The 23,654-nt window shown below is 35.7% G+C and overlaps 1 protein-coding gene across 1 annotated transcript; it reads left to right on the top strand.

Moving 5' to 3' along the window:
- Positions 1-9,201: 9,201 nt before the first annotated feature.
- LOC101415070 (olfactory receptor 2V1-like) lies at positions 9,202-10,146 on the top strand. Its single transcript, XM_004453744.3, has one exon. The coding sequence runs from the start codon at positions 9,202-9,204 to the stop codon at positions 10,144-10,146; it is 945 nt and encodes a 314-aa protein (XP_004453801.3).
- The last annotated feature ends 13,508 nt before the right edge of the window (positions 10,147-23,654 follow it).

The raw sequence follows: 23,654 nt of genomic DNA, 5'->3' as shown, positions 1-23,654 counted from the left end.
CTCCTTGCCTGTACTATGACCAAAAATGAGTCATACTGCTTAGTTTTAGTTTTCAGATTTTGAAAAAAATATATTTTTCATTTGGATATGTTAGACCAGCCCATTTGCTGATTGACCAGAAAAACTGCTAGTTTTGAGTAAGGACTGGAACAAAAGGATGATCTATAACAGGTTGAGGCTGCCTTGCAAGCTGCACTACCACTTGAGTTATATGATCCAACAGATTCAGTGAGCCAAAATTTTCAGTGGTAAATATAGATGTCATCTGGAGCCTTTAGCCCTCCCCTATAGGAGAATCACAATGCGTATCATAAGGATTTTTGAACAATGTCTTAACATCCTCTGCTGTTGACTACTCTCCACTTAAGAAACTGCTTTTGGCATGCTACTGGACCTTAGTAGAGACTGAATGCTTAACCATGGGTCAAGTTACCATGAAACTTGAGTTGCATAAAATGAGTAAGACATGAATAGCAGCATTCCATCATAAAGTGGAAGTGGAATTTATAAGTGGTTCTAGTGGGTTCTGAAGGCACAAGTAAGTTACATGAGGAAGTGGCCCAAATGTCCATGGTCACCATTCCTGCCTCATTACCTTCTCCTTCCCAGCCCACAAATATGGTCTTTTAAGGGAATTCCTTATAATAACCTGACTGAAGAAGAGAAAACTCACCCCTGTTTTACAGATGATTCTGCATGATATGCAGGTATCACCTGAAAGTGGACAGCTGAAACACTGTAGTCCATGTCTGGGACATTCCTGAACAACAGAGGTGAGGGCAAATCCTCCCCATGGACAGAACTTTGAGTGGTTCACCTGGTTGTTCATTTTTCTTGGAAGGTGAATGTTTGTACATTTATGTTATGTTGTACACTGATTCATGGGCTATTGCCAACTGTTTGACTGGGTGGTCAGGGACTTGGAAAGAATATGATTGGCAAGTTGGTGGCAAAGAGGTCTGGGGAAGAGGTATCTGAATAAGTATTTTTGAGTGGGTAAAAACTTGAAAATATGCGTGTCCTCCATGCACACTGGTTCTTTTATCTGCCAGCTGCAATATGCTCATGAAACCCTCCTAAGCATTTTTTATTACAGTTATTGTGGTCTTCAACTTCAGTAGTTCTGTGTGCTAAATTTTACAGATTCCTATCTCTTTATTTGGACTCTCATATTGCTCATTATTTGTTTTTCTGATATCTTTTATCCATTCTTTGTAGTTTCTTTCATCTCCTTTAATTTTTCAATTTTCTCTTAAAAAAGGCTTTAATTGTTCATTATTTCCATATTCTTGTCTTCTTGTTGGTGTTCTCTGTGTTTTTATCCTCTTCCCTTTGATCAGCCATCATTTCCTGTTTCTTTGTTTGTCTTGTGCTATTTTCTTGAACACTATATATTTTAATATATTAAAATGTTAACTCTAAGATTTATTCCCAGTCTTTTTCTTGTTTTTTGTTTTTTTTTTTTCCAGCAGCTGATTAGAAGACATAGCTTTTCTTGAGATTCAGCTCTCCTATCAGGAAGGTCTACCCAAGGTGATTGCAGATTGCAGCATTTTCCCTGTCTTTCTGGGCCTCTGTGTTGTCTGTGTTTTTGCTTGTTAACTGCTTTGGAGTTCCCCTCTTTACAGGACTTAGGTGGCCCCTTCTGTTTCCCAGGAGACAGACCTCCCTTATCAGGGTATTTGACAGTGGTAGGCTTTTTCCCCATAGACTACCTCTACAGTTTTTATACTCATTTTTTTTTCTTCATTTGACTTTTGCCTGGAAGGCAAATTCTGGGAGGGAGGCACATCAGAGAAAATTCCTAGGTAATTGTTCCTGAGACAAAACATGAGTACAGATCAAGAGGTAGTGCAGACATGTTGAAAATGCTTCTGTTCTGGATATCAGGAGAGACTCCAAAAATTTTTCTGATGGCTTCCTGTGGCTAAGCCTCCCTGGCTTTCCAGCAACTATAGCCCTTCAGCAAAGTGTGCCCTTCCACCTTGAGGAAGTTTTGAATCTTTAAATCAACACTGCCTCTGCCACAGTCTGGGGAGGATTGGAACAGTGGCTGTTGCTGCCTTTGTCCAGAGCAAGATTGAAACAATGGCTCCCTCAGAGATGAGACCAAGGAAAGAACTTTCAAAAGCTGTGATAAATGATTAGCCCTGCCCTCCCACCCCCAATTCATGAGGAAAAGGATTTTAAATCCCTTTCTATCACCAGCAGGTAGCCAGAGATTGGATCCTACAGCAGCCTGCCATGAGAGTGGGGTATGGATGCTGGTAGCCACTGCATGGAGAGAGCAATTCATCATTATTTACAGTAGTTTACCTGCCCGTCTGGCTCTTTTCTCAATGTTATACAATGTTCTGGCCTATGAAGTTTCAAAATAGTTGTTCCAGACAGTTCCTACCTGTTTAACAGTTATTTTGGTGGTAGTAATGTGTCTTGGATCTCCCCACCTGCCATATTCCCCGGAAGACAGTCTCAAATTTTTCTCTCTCTCATACTTTTTCAATTAAATTTGATTTTGATATAATATCACCTAGTACAGAACATAGTAAATAAGCTTAATATAGTGCTACATTTTTTATTTCCAGGAGTCATATTCTCTCAGATACAGAATAAGTTTATGTAAAGCTAAACATCCATTGATAATATTAAATTGGTTATTCTGATACTGTGGCATCATGGTGTTTTAGAAGTTGAGAGAGGTTCAATTATTTGTGAAAAGAAAGGCCAGAACTCAGGAATGATTTTGAGAAGGAAAACTGGTTTATTGATGACTGGCCGGACTTGGGAGCTTTCAGTTTCAAACCTGAGCCCAGAACAAGATTTTTGAGTTCCTTTTATATGGAAAGGAAAGGCCAAATGGTTCTTTTGTTTTGGTTCTCAATAGGCTTGAATTAGCATATATCTTCCACATCCTACGTAAGCTTTTAGGATGGACTTCATACATTCTAGATAAGCTTTTAGCGCATTTGGTTTACATTGACAACTGTTTCCTGGGACTGGAGTTGTTGCCATGGTTACCAAGGGCAGGGCTGCAGCCTCTCACCATCCCATACCCACAAGTCAGGACAGACAGCTTAGGTTAAGGTTATCTCCAAAGAGACAAAGAGCCTCCCACCCATAGCCCACATCAATGGAAGAACATCAGTTCCCTTTCGTCAAAGTCAGGGAAGCATAGCACCTGAATTTCTGATATCCTGGGAGAATAAGTCTTTGGATGAAGATAATATCACAATTTGCCCAACTGCTTCAAAGTTGGCCCTATTGTAAAATAATAAAAATTCTGAATCAAATCACATAAAAAGAATTGCTGTCAAGAATTGTTACTTTCTCATGACCTTATACGGAAGGTTCAATGCGGATCAGCAGAATATCCATGTCTACATAAAATACCATGACTTTAAAATGCTGTTTGACCTAAAGTAAGGGGGAAATGGAAAGGAGAAATGAGTTTATATGGCTACGAGTTTCTAAAAAAGAGTCTGGAGGCTGGCAGAAGGTTTGCCCTCATGCACAACTGAGCAGAGTCAGAGAGACAGATAAAGCAGATACAACCCCCAGATATTGGTTCCTTTGAGGGCTAAAGAGACCCATGGGAGTTATGGTCATGGCCGATGGGATTAACTACCAGGGCAGATGGCCCCTCTTTGGAAATGGTGTTTATGTGTGATGAATCTGGACTCAGATGGGATCTCCCTTCATAAGACTTTCATGCTAATGTGCTGGAGGTGCAGTTAATGTTGGGGTTTAAGATATATTTAGGGGATTTGAATCTCTGGACTGACAATGTGATAGCCAGATCCTGAGCCTCAACAGACTCCAGCACCTACAATCTGATTTATTGGACTTACCACACTCAGCTAAGATGGAGGTGAAGGACAACCACCACACCATGGAGCCTAGAGTGATTACAACTGAAAATGGGAGGATTGCATCCAGCATCCAGGTGGAATCTGAGCCTCCTCTTGACATAAAGGTGCAATGGACACAACCAATCCAGTGTCCACATAGAAGAGGTGGCATTGGATTGGGAAAAGTGGACATAATGGACAAAGGGTATGGGGAAAGGCAGGAAGAGATGAGAGGTGGAGGCGTCTTCGGGACATGGAGCTGCCCTGGATGGTGCTTCAGAGGTAATCACCGGACATTGTAAATCCTCACAGGGCCTACATGATGGAATAGAGGAGAGTATGGGCCATGATGTGAACCAATGTATATGAGGTGCAGAGGTGCCCAAAGATGTACTTACCAAATCCAATGGATGTGTCATGATGATGGGAACGAGTGTTGTTGGGGGGGGGGGGAGAGAGGGGGGGTGGGGGGGTGGGGTTGAATGGGACCTCACATATATATTTTTAATGTAATATTATTACAAAGTCAACAAAAAATTAAAAAAAAAAAAAAAAAAAGAATTGTTACTTTCTCAAACTTGCCTCTATATGATATCTAATTCTGAAGAATATACTGGAATGTCTTTGGCTTAGATTCTGAGGTCAATGCTAGGAAAAAAGAATAAAATAAGGACCGTTGAGACACCAAAGTTTATTCTATTTTTGTTTACCTTGAGTACTGACCTTTTTCTTAACTATTAAATATTTCCAAACATGTGGCTGCCAAAAAATTGGTGCCTAGTAAGAACTCAAAATACTTTTTTTTTCACTACTCAGATTTTGACAAAATATTCTAGGAGGCTGTTTCAGCACAATCACACTATAGAGGTTATATAAATTCCCCAAATGGACTTTGTGATGAATGAAAGTATTCTTGTATCTTCAGCAGAAATTCATTAATAATATATTAATTTTTAAACCATTCATATTTTTGAGAATTTTATTGATAAAGCACTTTGTGTCAGGCATCATATTGGACACCTTATTGGTGGTACCAATAATAAGAGAGTTAGATTCTTGTAGAATAAATTCAATTGAAAAATGAAAAACAATTAAATGAACAATTAATATTGTTATAGGGTTTATAAAGGAAAACAATTGTATGCAATGATAGCAGGAGATGATCTGCTTTTTTAATGATTTGATTTAAGTGATAAAGGGAGATCCACCAACAGCAAATATCCACCAATAGGAAATATCAACTAGCAGGAAAAGTATTACACATTATGGATCAATTCACATTCCTAATTATACAAATTCATAGAAATAAAAAAAATAAAAAAAATAAAAAGCCTTATCATTATTTTGTGAATCATTTTGCATCTCCTAACATCTGGTACTGTTCAATTAGGTTTGCATTTATCAGTATATTTATACTCATAAAACCCTATAATATGCATGCTCTTTTCATCTTCATTTGTAGATGAAGTTTCTGAGGAAAGAAAATTTAAGTAGCATATCTGAAGCCTGGAAGGAAATCCATTCACTCTGGATTCAAGCAACAGCTGTTAAATTCTGCTTTGGGATTTCACCACTGCAATTTTCCAGTTCTCAGATGGAGCTAGTTGTGGCTTGTTTAAGAAAGCTTATGAGACTGATTGATTTTTTTTTTTTTGCTTGTTTCCAAGAGGAAAGTCTTCTTTAATTTTACCATTTGAATTATAATGGAATAATTGGCTTGGCCAATTTAAGGGAACTGTGAGTGAGAGAAGGGATATTTTCTCTGAGGACGGTGAGTCAGACAAGGGATATTTTCTCTGATGACAGTGCGTGTAGAGATTGTAAATTGGACCTATTATCTGTAGTAGAGAATTTTGTACTTTATTTAACATCTGTAATTTATTGGTAATGTATGGTCCTGACAACAAAGAAACATAAATATCTCTGGATACTTTTCTGTGCAACTTCTACTTTTATATAAATAAATAGAGTTCTGGTGTTATGTAAAAGAAAATGTGAAAGGTAAGGTAGTCTATATCTAATATTTCTGAGAAGAAAATAGAATTTAGTTTTAATCCAAAATAATATTCATTTAAATGGTAGGCATAATGATTTCTCTTATGTGAGTGGTCGATTCATTCTACATTATCAACCTTGCTTTTACAGCACAGCTAATAATGTTATGTTATATAATAAATTGTAATCTCTGAGTCAGTATAAATATAAGTTCAGTTAAGTTGGTCTTAAATACAAGCTTTTCTATTTATGACTTGTTTTTGATGTCATATGTCCTACAAAGATTCTTTAATAACAAGAAAAGGAACATTGTCCTAGCAATATTTGAATTACAAAAAATACATTAATGCACAGCCATTGACTACCTTTTAAAATAGATGGTTGAAGAAGATTATTTATATGTTTATTTATTTGCCCCTGGGGTTCAAGTTAGAAATAAATTTTGAAAGCTTTAAATGCAAGAATTTTGTATTTATTAAATTTAAAAATTGCATATTAATTTGATATGTTCACATGGGAGAAAACACATAAAAAACTAGATCCTTTACCCTCATTAGTGTTTAAGCATAAATGAATGGATACATTTTTAGATTTATTATCATATGACCTAAAAATGTACAAGTTAGCTAGTTGATATAAAGATGAATGTGCCTTAAAGCTCTTCAAATTCTAAGATCTTAATTTTAATTTCAAATGAATAAATTAAACTGTCAAATTAAATTATACTTTTTAATAGTCTTAAAAATTAAAAAAATATAAATATATTGATGGGATAAATAATCTTTTCACCAATTTATGAACATCATTTTTGAAAGTCACTTGAACAAGTTAAGATCACATTTCCTATTAAAATTGAAAACAGAATGTGATTGTATCTATCTACCTACATGTGGATTTGCAGTATGAAATCCATTGACAAGAACAAAATTTTCATTTCCTAAAACCTTGCCATTCTGGAGATTCATATAACAAGTTATTTGTTGGTAAAAACAGGAAGAATAGGGCATCAGAAGTAAGTCAAAGTTAAAAAATTCTTTCTTACTGTCAAAAGTTTCTTGATGTTTTGTAAAACACTTTGTAGGAAGGAGATGATTAAGTATGCAAGAAGGTAGCCTTTTAATAATTAACTATTTTATATAGCTCATATCTTACCAAGTTTATATCTGCATTTTTTCAGGTTGAAATATGTGCCACTGACTTCCTTAAATTTATCTACATGTTAATACTCAATCAGAAATTATATTTTGAGACAAAATTAATTTGCTCTGATCTATCGAACTGCTTTGTGCATTTGTTGTTCTGATTTTCTCATTGAACCATTTTTATTCTCACCCTTCTTTATTTTAAGACCAAAGTCATGCAGCTCACAAACACCGATAGTAAGGTCAGGGTACAAGAATATATATCAAATGAATCTCAAATCAAGGATTTTTTTTTTTACTTTTATTGAATGTACTTCTCTGAAAAAATGCTTAAATAAAGTACACAATTTGCATGCTTTCAACTGAAAAAAACCCTCAGAAACTAACATATTTATATAGTTATTTAAAAATACTACATAATTTAGGTTTTAATTCTGTTTATTACAGGGTCCTTCAAACTGACATTTTAAAACCAAATTTTGTAGTAGAATCTTACATTACTGAAATACAATTAATAACTCATATATTTTTAGCAGGGAAGAATTTCCCTGGGTTTTAGCCAAAGTAATAATTCCACAAGGTTTTGAACTATTTTCTCCTGTTCAGTTATTTCTTATTTCTTTCAATATTTTTCAGAGAACTAGTAACTGATATATTGGATAGACTTATACACTTTTAAATAAACATAATAAATGTAATGTGATATTCTTAATACCAAAATATCATATTTCTAATGAGTTGATGTCAATTATGTTGAATTTTATGGAATATCCTAGATAGCATCATAATAGGTGGGCATGCTTCCAACCCTAAGAATCAAGCCACTATTGTGGCAACCAGTGACTCTACTTTTCTAAAATATATGTTAGTCTCCTTCTGTGTTCAGTGAAATTGATCATTTGAGGTTGTCTTATAAGTGTTTTATATGACCCAAATTATGAGGATCGTCTTAAACAATGTAATGCCTGAAAAATATTTTCACATTTAGACCATTTAGTCACTTCTTTCTTATTTCCACAAAAGTATATGAATCACCCAAGAATTTCTACATTTACCCCCCTTTAGAATAGGTGATTGTTTGGACTAGGCACTTTTTGTTTCCCTACACACAGTGCTCAACTGTATAAAGCAGAGATGAAAAACACACCAATCCCTTTGGACAAGTTACATCACTAATAACAGTTTTTGCTCTGGCTTTTTTCCAATGTTTTTGTAGTTTGTCATATTATCAACAATCTTTTTGAGTATGCAGAGTAAAATTCCTGAATCTCAGCATATATTTGGGTTGATACTTGGCTTTTTCTGGTCTTCTTTGGATGGTATTATGTATTTAGCAATGAAATTACACTAAATTAAGACAAACTTTCCCATTTCATTTGAAATAAAGAGCACTTAAACAAGATCTATTTTTAAGAGGACTAATTAGAAAACATGATATGGCAAAGAAACAGGAACCGGGAAAATATAAGCATGATTATGGTGCTGGTTCTTTAACAGCTATCAAAATATGCTAAATTATTAATTTCTCTAAAAATCAAACAACCTTTGAAAACAAATAAAGTAATCCCTTGACAACATCTTATAAATGTAAGATAGCACAAGTAAAACAATGGGTGTTTATCATACAGGTGTTCATAATATGACTTATGACAATTATCTCATTAATAGCTCTTGTAAATCAGGAATAAGCAAAAACATAATGTCTAAAATATTAAAATATCTAAGTTGGATATAAACGTACATAGAAATAGAAATATAGAAATCACTATACATGTAGATTTATACATAGCCATTGACTTAGACATATATATATGTAGTGGGTAAATATATATATATACATATATATGTAGTGGGTAAATATATATATATATATATAAACACACACATACACACATACATATATACAGAGAGAGAGATAGAAATGTGGAGAGATTGTATGTATGAATGTTTTATTTTTCAAACAAATTCTACTTATTAACGTTATCCAAATTTCAAAATGTCAAAATATAATTCCTTAAAATACAGAAGGTATAGGTAATTTTAGGTAAAACTATGATAGAAATAGAGTTGAAAATAGTTGAAACATGTAATAACATCATTGTAGAATTGAGAAGATAATGAAGTTGGCACATTATAAAATGAGGTTGGGACCAAATTGTGATAGAACTACAGATTTTTGTCTGTTCTTTCCAGGATAATGAATTGGGAAGGCAAGAATGGGAAGATGGATCAATGAATCCACTGGAACTGACTTTATTCTCCTAGGGTTTCTTCAACGCATTTATGCCGCAAGTCTGCTCTTTTCTCTTATCTTCTTGACATTTCTTGTTGCCCTTCTTGGCAATATTATGATGATGATCCTCATTTGGTTGGACTCTCGACTCCATACTCCTATGTACTTCCTTCTCAGTCAACTTTCCATCATGGACTTCTTGTATAGCTCCACTATTGTCCCCAAGATAGCCATTGATTTCCTGTCTGGGAAAAATACCATTTCATTTATTAGCTGTGGAATTCAGCTCTTCCTCTTTGCAGCTCTTTTTTCAGCAGAATGTATTCTCTTGGCTGTCATGGCTTATGACCGCTATGTGGCTATATGCCGCCCTCTCCATTACTCAGTTCTCATGTGCCCTACAGTCTGCGTCTTAATGGTAGCTGGCACCTGGCTGGTTGCTTTGCTCAATGCCTTGGTCCATGTCATATATACACTCAATCTTCCTTATTGTTCCTCCAGAATAATCCAACATTTCTTTTGTGAGATACCAGCTCTCCTGAAACTTGTTTGTGCTGATACATCTCTTTATGAAAATGGGATTTTTATTAGTGGTGTTGCATTCCTCCTTATTCCATTATCTGTCATTCTGGCCTCATATTGTCAGATAATATCTACAGTTTTGAGATTAGGATCAAATTTAGGGATGAGAAAGGCTTTAGCAACCTGTTCCTCCCATATGATTGTGGTGTCTCTCTTCTATGGAACAGCCATCATCATGTACTTTTTCCCTAAAGCCTATCATACCCCAGTGCAGGATGAAGTAGTAGCTGTCTTTTACACTATACTCACTCCCATGCTCAATCCCCTCATCTACAGTCTTCGAAACAGAGATGTGGCCAAAGCACTCAGGAAAGTTCTGGGAAGGTACACCTCCTTAACATATTGATATCTATTGAGAATAAGAAATACAAGGATGGCCCTCCTAAAGATAATGGTGTTATTATAACAATGATAGAAAAGTTACAACAAGCAAACTATGACTTTTCTGGAGGCAAGTCATGGACAAATTCCTTCAGTCCACTCCTGGCAAAATGATAATGAATCAGATCATTCCTTCCTGCTCAGTCTCACTTGAGTTTCCTAGGACTGTTAAACAAACTCTCTATGTCAACATACAAAATTTGCAGGTGTTACCAAACAGTAGGAAGTACAAATTACTTTTAATATTAGACAAGGGGGAAAATGCACAATCTCAGAAATATTGACTGAATATTGGCTTATTCTTCCTATATAATGTTATCATGTTTTAACATCAGTTAAAAATAAACATTAGTAATTAATTTTTAATAAGAGTTTTGTAATTATTAAGCTAACATTTAAATTTGAAATCTTATTCCATTGTGGCCTACAAAACATATTTTACCTTCAATCTCACCACTTGATTTTGCTTTTTAACTAATTATTAGAAGTACACATATTCTTATGCTGTAAGATAATATTTCCTTAATCAATTATGGCAATTTATCCATTTATGTATATATGTAACACCCATGTGTATAAATGTTTCAGATGTATATTCACAAATTTATATACACATATATGTATATATGATTAGTATTCCAACCTCCTATGGAATTTTTCTCCTGATAAATATTCATAAATTAAAATAATACATCCAAATATATCATTACTTTTTATGAGGTATATTTCCAAATTAAATTTTATAATTTGGGGTCATTTAAGAAATAGCAAAATAAATTTATGTGTATGAAGTGTAGGTTTTACAAGACTATTTATGTGATACCAGTTCACAACAGGATTAAAGATAGTTTCATCCTTCTAATTTTTAAAATTAATTTTATTAGTGAAATGGAACCTTGTTAGAACTGCAATAATTATTTACATGTTTAGATACACAGCATCTGTGTATGCCTTGTAACTTGAAATTCTGTGAATGCCTTGTAACTTTTCCCATTGGTTTTTTTTTTCATAATGAATATTAGCTTTATTTTGAATCTCTTCCTCATATTTGCATATACATTTGACTGATTCATTTTTATCATTAATGAAAAAAGCATTAATATATACATAATTTAATGTTATGTTAGATATCTGAAATTATACAACTTTCATTTTTAATTTTTTTATAAATATGTCTCATCATTTCACATTATCCTTTTTAGAATTCTGTATTTTCTTTGAAGTGTTTAGTCTTTTTCTTTCATATTTTATTTATAATTCAACATTCATCAAATGCTACAGTATGCAATTCTATATCTATATATCCATCTACTTAATTTGAAAGAAGGAACATTGGTGTGGGGTGTCATCGATGGGAGATGCATAGATGGAAGGAAGTTTTCCAGGGCATGCATATAGTGTATATAGGTATGTTTGGGTGCTCATTGGGTATTGACATAGTGGGTAGAGTTTCACATGGCAACTGAGGGAGTGTTGAGTTCCCATCCTGGACAGCTCTGTCGCATCCCCCAATGGAATAGCAACAATGCCCCAAGAGCAAGGGCAAAGACCAGTGAAGAAGAATGGTCCAATGATGGGCCCTTGGTACTGATGACTATGCTTATGAGCCTGTGTGCTTGAAATTTCAACTAGTCCTAGGGCTGCAGGGTACCTAAGAGTTCCCTCCTGAGAGCCTCCAAGTTTCTCAAATGTCATCATTTTTAAGCTAAACTCAGCATGTAAATGTACTACCTTCCTGCCAGCATGGGGCTTGAATCCCAGGGATGAGCCTCCCTGGTGCTAAGGGATTACTACCAAGCACCAGCTGGTAATGCAACTAGAAAAAAATGTTAAATGAAAAAGGGAAAATGGTAAAGACAAATGAGTTTATGTGGCTAAGATAATTCAAAATCAGTTGTGAGGCCAAGTTTATGCACATCTCAGCAGGATCTCAGAGACAAAGTAGATACAACCCCAGGTGGTGGTACTCCTGAGGGCTACAGAGAAACCCAGGTCCTACAGTCATGACAGATGATTCTGGAGTTCAGTATCTTATCAGTGGGTCTTACTGGAACTTGTGCTCCTGAGTGTGATGGAGTTGGACTCGGATATGATTTTTCTACACTTGCCTATCATTATAACTGAACTTGCAATTGGCACTGGGGTTGGTGCATGCTCAAGAAACTTGAATGTCTGTACTGTCCATGTGCCAACTGGTCTCTGAATCCCAGAAGAGTCACAGTACCTACACTCCAGTTCATTGGACTCACCCAAGTCAGCTAACAAGATGGTGTGAATGGTAACCCACCACACCAAGGAACTGAGAGAGTCTCCAAATGCAAGCAGGAGAATCCCTTCCATCAGTCATGTGGAATCTAAGCTCCCTATTGATTTAGAGGTTGAATGAACATTGCTATCCCAGGGTCCTCAGAATAGAGGAATAAAATATGGATTAGAGTAGATTTATTGGTATTCTATATAGAATTGTTGTGACTCTAGCAATGGAAGAAATTATATCATTGATTTGTAGACAGTGTCCCTGGGAGTTGCTGAAAGCAGGGAGAGGGAAAAAGAAGTGTGATATGGGGAACATTTTTGGGACTTTGAATTGTCTTGAATGATATTGCAGGGACAGATGCAGGACATTATATAGCCTGCCATAAACCACTGAGTGGACTGGGAGACAGTATACAGCCTAAACTATAATCCATGCTGTGTAGCAGTGCTCCAAAATGTAGTCATCAAATGCAATGAATGTACCACACTAATGATGTTTTTGATGTGGGAGGAGTGGGGGGGGGTGGGGAGTGGGGTATAAGAGAACCTCTTGTATTTTTAATGTAACATTTTGTGTGATCTATGTATCCTTTCAGAAAAGATAATGATAAAATTAAAAAGAAAAAAAATCATTAATTCTTAAAAGAATAATTTTTGGGGCAGAACTGTCTCACAAGATCAATTAAACAAACAATCATAGAAGTCCTACTCAGCAACAGCTACTGAGTCTTAAGTTAACATTTTATAGTATTCTATTAATATTTGATATTACTTATCTCTGTTTCTAGGTTTAAACAAATGCATCCTATGGCTTATTAATTGCAGGATAATTGGCCCTATGGAAATTTTCTAGAGCAGTGATCTTTTAATGAATAACTCAGAAAAGAGACTTTAAGAAATATAAGGTAAAATAAATTGAAATATGTGTTAAAATTTTTGCACACACAAAATTTCTTTCTTTGCAGAAAACCACTATCATTTCACTCTTATAACCTCACTGTCTTCACTTTCACCAGATAGCCAATATCTTAAAGCTGTAATAAAATTTTAATATCAATTGCCCAAAAATAAATAAAATGATGTTGATTAAATGATAAAATAGCTCAAATCTTTCTTTCATAGCCTAGGACAAATCTTGAGTCCACCCCACAGGATATCTGGGTCTTCCACTTAAGTGCAATGAAAAGGACTGGTTTGGTACCTTTGAACATATAACCTCTTGTTGCTGTATCTCTGATAACTATAGCTTGGCTTGTATAGAAACTGCCTTTCCTCTCTTTACACCAAATGGGCTTTAGAAAGCCTGTCAGGAACAGGTTTCTAACCATAGAGAAATTCATAAACATTTTATCTAGGACCAATGAATCATCTACAACAACTGCCTAGCCAAAATTACTGATGCAGGAATGAACATATACTCAAGTCAGGATGGAAAGTTCCCTTCCCTGAGATTTTCATGTTTTGAACTACTTGGCAAATCAGGGGGTTCCAAATTTCTCTTCCAAGGGAAGTATTCAACATTTCAAAGAATTTGTTTAGCCCTTCAATTAGCTTGAAAACTGATTAAATTAATATTTAAATTTGCCAGTTGTCACATAAAAATATAAATTTCCAATAAAAGATCTTTAGGTCTTGCAAAAATGGGCCTACGTCTATATAGGGAACTATTAGATGGAGATGGGAAAATCCTAGCTCCTCAATCATGAGAAGCTTGCAGCCATTCAACTCCTTCCTTAACTGTCACTTTTTAAACATGTTTGTTATTAGCCACAATGCTGTGGACACTGAGTTTACTATGCCTTTTATAATAAAAGCTTCACAATTTTTTGAGGTATAATTCATGAAATTTAACTAAAGACTGATATCCTATACATGGTTATAATCATTACACCTGGTAGGTTATGAATTTTTTCTCTCAATAAGATATACTTAAGTTCTAACCCCCAGTCTTAGGAATTAAATCCTATTTGGAAATACGTTATTTGATGATCTCATTAGTAATGATGAGGGCAAATTGGAGTGGGTGCACAATATCACTCTCATCCTTATAAGGAGAGAATATTTGGACAGAGAGAGAAGAAAAAGCTACAAAGAAGAGGCAAAGATTGAGTTGTGTTTTGAAATGCCACTATCTGAAACCTACAACTTCAGCAAATGCATCACTCTGCCAAGACTTTGATAAGGATTTCTAGTGTTCAGACTTTGTATTAAGCCACCCAAAAAACTTCTAGCATATTAAGACACCTAATTTGTGGCATTTTGTTAGACCAGACCTAGGAAACTAAGAAAGTACCTACATTCAGAAAGAACAAAATTTTACATGTATTTATATCATTCATCCATCAGTATACATGAATAACACTTAATAATTGTGCTGGTTTAAATTATACCTTCCAGGGGATTTGTTCTTATTTTTAATCTATTTCTGTGGGTGGGAACCTATTATAAATGGCATCCTTTGAAGATGCATTTAGTTATGGCATGACCCAATGGAATAAGGTTGGGCATTAATCCTATTCCTGGAGGCTTTATGAAGGGAATTTTATGTGGCAGAACCAGAAGCTGGATGTTAACAGAACCCAAGAAAGGACATCACAATATGAAAGGAAAACTAAGGAGACCAAGGATTACCAGACAGGTAGAACACGGCAAATATCTAGAGGAAGCTAGATTTCTAGTTTCAGAAACTATGAGTTAATCAATTGTTGTTTCTAAGTTATACCACTATATGGCAATTATAGCAACTAGGAAATGAAGACAGATTTTGGTATTGGAAAGTTGGGTGCTGTTATTACATACACTTAAAAATGTGGAAGTAGCTTTGGAATTGGGAAATGGGTAAAGACTGGAAGAATGTGTGATACTTCAAAGAAAAAGCCTAGATTGCATTGCAGAGACCATTGATGGGATTAGGATCATTTCAAAATCCATTGATGAGTTTCATTGCAGCATATAAAAATGTGAGAGGAAAGTAATAAGTTGAAAAATAACCTATTAAGCATAGAGAAAGCAGAAATTAATGATTTTGAAAATATCCAGTCTCTCCAGATAATGTAATCTGAGAATTAGGCAAGATTGGTCTCTATTAGAGACTTCCTTGAGCATTAAGGAAGTGATTCCCAGAGAATTGGACTACATGTGAGTGTTTAAGTGAACAATCATTTTATTAAAGAAGGTATACCTGAACATGGATCCAGTGAGTCATTTCAGTTGAGCAGGATTTAAAATGCAGTTATCCAGGAAAGAGTACTCAAAAGTTCTTTTATCTGATGTTTGGGCTCCTTGAGCTGCATGCAAAGCTGATACAGCTTTGCAAAATTTTTGTGAACAGAAGCATTACTACCCTGGACTAAAAGGGACAGAGAAGTACACATTGATGGTAGAAGGGCTTTGAGACCAGAAACATTGGCACAAATGCCTGGACCCAAAAGTACATTTCCTGCCAAGACAAGATACCCACTCTCATTTGTGGAAACAGCAGGCCCAACCCTGTGCTTGAAGGGGAGAGCTGAATTTTACCAGCACTTGGAGGGTTTGGTCCTTTACCTCTTATGTTTAGAGGTAATGCCATCACCCCAATGCTTCAGTTTGATTGGGCCTATATTCTGTCACTCAGGCAGAGCTCGGCCATGATTCCAATTTTGGAGAAGATAGGGCCTACAGTCTTGTGCTTGGGAAAGGCATGGACATTGACCAAGTACTAGGAAAGCATGGTGCTGCTGCCACATGAGGACCAGAGCACAAATCACTGATCCACTGATGACACTCAGAATTTATAATCTAATGGAGTATAACCTGTGATGTTTAATACTGGCTTGGGACACAAGACCCCTGTTTTGCTTTCAATTACTCCTTTCAATACTGGGAATATTTACCCTATGCCTGTTTTGGAAAGAAATTGTTTTCCAGGTTATACAGGCCCATCAGACAGTATAGAATTTCTTTCCATGATGGAGCATAAGGTAATTAATTTTAATTATAATATGGTTTCAGAGTTATTCCTGAAATACTTTAATGATTTTGAGATGTGGTGGTTTGGGAAAATCATATCTTTCTGGATCCTGAGTGTGATTGTGGATGTCTGAATTGTATATCCTATGGGGCAAAATAAATAAAACAAAAACTTGTGTTCTTAAGGTTAATCCATTGGTCTGGGTGTGTAAATAGGACCTTTTCAAAATGGTATTTTCAGTTAAGTTGTAGCCCATCTGAGTGAAGCTTCATGTAGAGAAAAGCACTCTGGGTACTGATGTTGGAAGTCAACCTGACCTGGAAAAGGAGAGGACATTGGCATGTGATAGGAAGTTAAAGAAAGCAGGGCTCTCTGGTCAGCCAAAATTCTAACAACCTTGAGATTATACAAGTCTTCTATCCTCTGAAACCATGAGCAATAAATTCCTGTTTTAGGGCAATGTACACTTGTATTTGTCAAGCAGCCAAGAAAATGAGACAGCATTAATGGGCTCTAAAACACAATTCCTTTTTTTAGGTATATCAAGTCTATCTTTAAAAAAAATAAAAGGCAAACCACAGAGTTTGCAGATACAGAATGAGGAGCAGAACCAGGATCACTATGACAGATATGCCAGCATTATTAGATCAGGTACTTAAATAGCTATGATATATATACTAAGGTTTCTAATGAAAAAGTATACGGTATATAAAGAACACACAAGTATTGTAAACAAAGAGAAGCACACTCTAAACGTATAACACTTATTCTTTCACAAAAATTGTGTTTACTCATTCATGTATTATAAAACCATAATTCTTATATAATTTAAGCATTCAATTAATTTTATTCTTTGCCTTCATTTTCATCCAATATAAATTTCTGATAATTCAGTGGGGCCTCACTTTAAAAGAGAGTTTCCAATTTACATGTTTAAGGTAATTTCATGATTTAATTTTTAGCAAAAAAAAAATCATTCATATAAATATAATTTTACAAGTTCCCAAAAAGACACACAAAAAGCCATAAACCCATTTAAATTGGAAAAACACTGATAAGCCTCATAGGTGTAATGGTCATCTGAATTCATGTAATTTTATTTAAATTATGAGATATGACATCTTTATTTTTATTAATTTTATTTATCCACACTCCATACCCAACAAGTGTATATTTCCTCTTACCTTCAGCCCCCAAACCATGGTAAACTGTAACCCACTTCCTTTATCTTTTAATTTGATATTTCTAGACATGTTAAATTTATACCACACAAACTTTGTCCTTATATGTCTTGTTTATATCACTGAGCATGTTCAGAAGTTTCCACCAAGTTGCAGCATGTCTCAGGATTTCATTCCTATTGCTGAATGATATTATCTTTTGTGTATGCAATACATTTTCTTACCTACTCATTTGATGGTGGACACTTGGTTTGTTTTCAACTTTTGGTCCATTTTCCCACTGTTTTTGTGCATTTAGCATTTGTATTGTTTTTCCTTTTGCAATCATGTTGTAATTATTTCTATATATTCTGGATTTTAATCCCTTCTCTGATATAAGTTCTGGAACTACCTTCTACCATTCTATACATCATCTTTTATTTTCTTTAATATGTCTTTGGTTTACAAAATTTTTTGGATTAAATCAAATTTATTATTTCTTTGTTGCTTATGTTTTTGGTGTCAGACCTAGGGATCTATTTACCTAAACCCATGTTTTGAATAGTTACCCTCTGTTATCTTTTAAGTGTTTTAAACATTTGCCTCTTATTTTTAAGTTATTGGACCATTTTCATTTAAAATTTTTATCAGATTTTAGGTAGCCATTTCATCTACTTCATTTACCTGTGGATGTCCAGGTGTCCAACATCATTTGTTGAGGAGACTATTTTATTCCCACTGCAAAAACATAGTTTCTATCCAAAAATCAGCTTATCATAGATATATAGGTCTATTTTTCTATACTTAATTATTTCCCATTAGTCTTTATGGATCTTTGTGGAAGTACCACATTTTTTTTATTATTGTAGTTTTGTATAAAATTCAAAAATTGAAAGTGTGAGTCCTCCATTTTTTCTAAAAATAGCTTGGCTTTTCTTTGTCCCTTTGTATTCCATATGATTCTAGCAATGTGCTTTTCCATTATTGCAAAAAAAATTATTTAATTTGGTAAGGATTGCAATGAATTTGTAGATCACATTAGATCATATTGGCATCTTAACAATATTGTTTTCCAATCCATGGAATGCAATGTCTTGCCATTTGTTTAAGTCTTAAATTTCTTTTAGAAGTGTGTTTTTTATTACAGTGGAAATATTAACCATATTCTTGGGTAATATTCTGTGATATTGAATTTTTCTAAAACTATTATAAATGAAATAAATTTAATTTACCCATTGATTTTTCATTGTTAGTGTATAGAAATGCAATGATTTTAATGCTGATCTTGTGCTATGTTATCGACAGAGTCACTTTGCTGAAATTATGTATTAGCTCTAGTGGTTTCCTGTGACCCTTTGGATATTATAAAAAATATTTTTATTTATTTATTCCCGCATTGTTTGTGCTCACTCTTTGCTCTCTGTGTCTGTTCCTTGTGTGCTCATCTTCTTTTTATGAGGCACAGGGAACTGAACCCAGGACTTCCTGTGTCAGAGGGAGGTAACAAATGACTTGAGCCAACTACACTCCCTGGAGATTTTTCATATACAATATCATGTCATCTGTATATAGAAATGGTTTTGTGTCTTCCCTTCCAACTTGTACAACTTTGAATTGTTTTGGGTTTTTTTTTTTTGCTATATTTCTCTGGCTAGAACTACTTGTATATTATTGAATAGCAGTGTTGACAGGGAATAACCTAGACTTCTTCCTGGTCTTAAGGGAAAGGTTTTAAAACTTTCATTATTGAATGAGAAGTTTGCTGTGGATTTTTCACATGTGGTCTTTATCATGAATATAAAATTCCCTTCTATTCCTAGTCCACATGCATTGTTCTAAAGTATAGACCCTTTGTTAAGGTATAAGCAAAATATAAAAATTTTTTAAAAAATACTGAAATTGTATAAATAAAGTGAACACCATGGAGTGAGGTTAGAAATCAATAAAAGAAAGGAAACACTAAACTTCCAAATATTTTTTATAATAAATGGCAACTTTTTCTCTACCAATTTGTTAAAAATTACAAGAAAAATTATAAAATGCATAAGGATGAATGAAAATGTAGACACAGAATGCTAAACCTTATAGATGAAACAAATGTAGTGCCATATGGAAATGTAATATTATGAATACCTATGTCAAAATTGATGAACTTCCTCACATTGGTTACCTAAATAATATACATTCAAAGGTGAAAAATAAGAGCAGAGTAAACCCAAAAGTAACAGAAGTAAAGAAATAATATTAGAGTGGAAATAAGTGAAATACAGAATGGAAAACAATTCAGAGAATCAACAATTTTAAAGTTGCTTCCTTAAAAAGTTCAAGAAAATAAATCCCAGTGAATCCTGGAGGAGAAAGAGAAGAATATAAGACCGAAAAGAAAAATAGATACAGAGGATCACACAGCAAATGGACACTGAAAACACCACCACCAAAAATCAGAACAGCAGGGTGAGGGAGGGGGAAGGGAAAAAGAAAATTGAATGTCTTTAGTAGACAAAAATAAGTGAAGTCGCAAATAACAAAATCAGAAATAAATATCGTGCAAACATTACTGAACTTAGAGAAGTAAAAATGGGTTATAAATTTACTAAGATCAAAAATACACCAACAATTACCTAATTGTCTCAAGTGTAAATAGAAATCCTCAAAAACCCAATAACAAGTGAAGAGATTAAAATAATAACAAAAGCCTCCCAGCAAGGAAAATTCAAGGCCAAGAGGGCTTCACTGAAGTAGCATCAATCCTTTTTAAAATCTTCCAGAAATGTATTAGGTGAAAAACACTTTCTCACTCATCATATGATACCAAAATTGTCCTGATGCTAAAGCCTGAGAATGACATTATAAGAAATGAAATTTACAGACATATTTCATTTATGAATTTAGAATTATTAGCAAACCAAATCCAAAAGAACATTACAAAAATTATTCACCATTACCAAGTGTGACTGATCCCAGGAATGCAGGGGAATTTCAACACACACATGCACACATAATGAACTACTTGAATAGAACATAGGCAAACACACACACACACACACACACAGCTATCTCAAACTTTTGATAGAATCCAGCATACTTTCTTGATAAAACCAGAAATAGAAGGAATTTTGCTTTATTTTATTTAAAAAATTAACAAAAAATACAATTCTGGAAAACAGATGGAATACACTTTGAATATTTTTATTTTAATATAAATTAAACAACTTTAAGTATCTTTTCTCTATTTTCTTTCCTTTGCTTGAAATTTTGCTAGTGACATTCTTCCAAGCCTTAGCCTTTATATTTAATTGTATTTTATTTTTAAGACTTTACCTTTCATAAAATGAACATAAACAAATTATTCATTATTCTTCCATTGGTGGAGAGTTGGATGGCTTCCAGTTCTTTACCATTCTGAACACTCCCACTACCATTTCTATATGTGTCTCCTGCTAACAATGGACACATTTTATTTTAGGGAATGCCTATGAATATATCTGCCATGTCAATAGGTATGCTAAACATAAAATTTAATAGGAAGAGCCCAATTCTATTTAAATTTACTTATATTAATTAAGAACTTTCTAAAATAGGAGTTCCCATTATAACAAAAGTATAAACAATGTGTTCTCTAAGGTTTTAAAATTACTGTGGATTTGATGACAGTTTAGTACTATGTCCTTGCGGCATTACTTTGTATAACCTTAATTACTAAGGAGTTTTGCAAACATTTATGCTTTTAAACATTTTCATTTCATTCCAGTAGTGTATCCTGCAACATCCTTGAGAGTGGGGAGGGAGGAGACTGTCCATGTGCACAGAGGATTCATAAGTAAAGCCCTCCACACCACAAAGGTCAGTGCCCATGGCATGCAAGCTACCTCAGGAGCCATTTCATGGTTGGAAGCTCCATTTCCACCCAAAAAAACAGGGAAGAAAGACAAGGCATGGCCTCAACTTCAGCTATTGATTAGTGAATTCGGTGGGCTGAAGTAGAATCCTAGGAACTAAACTTTGAGCCTATCCAGGTCAGAGGGAAGCTAGTGGCCACCATTTTGACTCTACCCTAGGCACAAGGGGAAGCAATGCTGACTGAAAATCACAGTGCTTGTAAGGACCAGCTTCTTTCCATCCAGATTGGATTGCAAGTCTAGCCTAAACGCCAGTCTCACCTATAGCAAGGAGGAAGATGGGGGGACCCACACCAACTTTCTTAGAAGCTGCAAGTCACCCTGCAGAGGCTGGTGCCTTATTCTAGGGGTTCAAGCCACCTCAGGAGCTATTCTGTGACTGGAGTTGGAAGTTCCATTTCCCTTAAATGGTGGAGGAAGAAACAGTTGTCCACTGACCTCAGCTACAGATTAGTGGACATGACTGTCTAAAGTATAATTCTAGAGACAGCTAAGGTCTGAGCCTGTCCAAGTGGGAAAGAGTCCAGTAGTCACCATTTTGACTCCACCCCAGTATGAGTGGAAGCCTGGCTGACTGAAAATCCAGTGAAGTTAGGGACTGGCTTCTTTCCACCAAGATCTGACTGAAGCCCTAGCTTAGGGTCCAGCCCCACCTCCAGCAGAGAGGTTGTTAGTGGGACTTGCACTAGGTTTTCCAGGCAACTGCAAGTGCTCTCTGCTGGCACAGGTTGAATAGTTGGACACCTGGGGCTGCATTCCCACATCCCAAGAGAATAGGAGAGGAGCTGGGTATCCTTGATTTCTTGAGGCAATGGCAGAAGTTTTCAGCCCACACAAACAGGTTTGTTGAGTGCCTTTGACCTCATCTCCAACTCTGTCCCCCCATAGGATAGGAGTGGGCTGGAGTTCCCTCAAACTCTCAGGGCAACTTCAGGCAGTTTTGCCCTGCACAAACCTGACCATTAGACACCTGTGACTCAACCTCCATCCCCAAAAGGACAAGAGATGGACTGTGTTTTCCCAGCCTCTCTGGGTAACTGCAGGTGCTGTTGGCATACACAGCCTAGATTGGTCGGTACTTGTGGATCCACCCTCACCCCTCAATAGGAAAGATGGGGGCTGGTGTTTCCACAGCCTTTCTGGGCAATGGCAAACCTTTGGCATGCTTGGACTGGACTATTGTGTTGGAGATTTGGACCCAAAGAGTATCGGGAATGAAAGAAAGAGAAAAGGGAGAAGGAAACAAAGAGAAAGAACAAGAGAGCTGGGATCAGGGGGCCTGCAAGTAATGACTCCTCAGACAATTTTATTGTTTACAAGGGGCTCTATATATACCCCAGTGTACGTGCCAAGAAGCAGGCATACGTAGCCTATGTGCCAATAAGCATAAACACATAGCCTACGTGTCATCAAGCAGCAACACGTATTATCTCTCAACATTACCCATAGTCTAAGGAATTTAAAAAATCTTATCTCAAGGTACAAAGTCTAAGTGTTCTATTCACTACAAAAGGTATGTGCTCATCTTTTCTTTCAGCCTTTAACAGCTTCATCCCATTTGCCAGGAACTCTTAATTACCACATTCCTTAGGTTGCAAGTGTAGCCATGGAGACAGCACTAGCATGGAGACAGCATGTCTCTCCTTGAGAGGCCACTGTGCCTCAATTTCCAACACTATTGGATGTCTGTGAATCCACCTCTACCCCCAATAGAATAGGAGGGGTCTGATGTCTCCATAGCCTCTGTGGACAACAGTGGGAATTTTTGGCCAACAGGAACCGAACTGTTGGGTGCTAGTGGACCCAACATCATGCTTTAATAAGAAAGAAGGTGGCTGGTGTTTCCTCAGCCTCTCCAGGCAACAGTAGGTATTATCATCCTAAAGGGGCTGAATTGTTGAGTGACCATAGAACCACCCCCACCACCCAATAGGATAGGAGGGGGCTGATGCTTCCTCAGCCTCTCTGGGCAATGGTATGTACTTTCAGCCTACAAGGACTGGACTGTTGAGCATGGGTGGTTAAATTCCCACCCCCTAGAGGGTAAAAAGGACAATACTTCCTCAGCCTTTCAGGGCAACTGCACACATATTTAGCCCACAGAGCTTGGATTGTTGAGCACTCCAGAGTCCATTCCCATCCCTGGCAGGGAGAGGGTCTCATGCTAGGTCAGATTATTTGAGCAACTGTGGTCATTTTGGACCCA

The sequence above is a fragment of the Dasypus novemcinctus genome, chromosome 22, assembly GCF_030445035.2.
Source record: "Dasypus novemcinctus isolate mDasNov1 chromosome 22, mDasNov1.1.hap2, whole genome shotgun sequence".
NCBI classification, from domain to species: Eukaryota; Metazoa; Chordata; class Mammalia; order Cingulata; family Dasypodidae; genus Dasypus; species Dasypus novemcinctus.
Note: the sequence above shows the minus strand (reverse complement) of the source record. Positions and strands in the feature narration are given on the sequence as shown.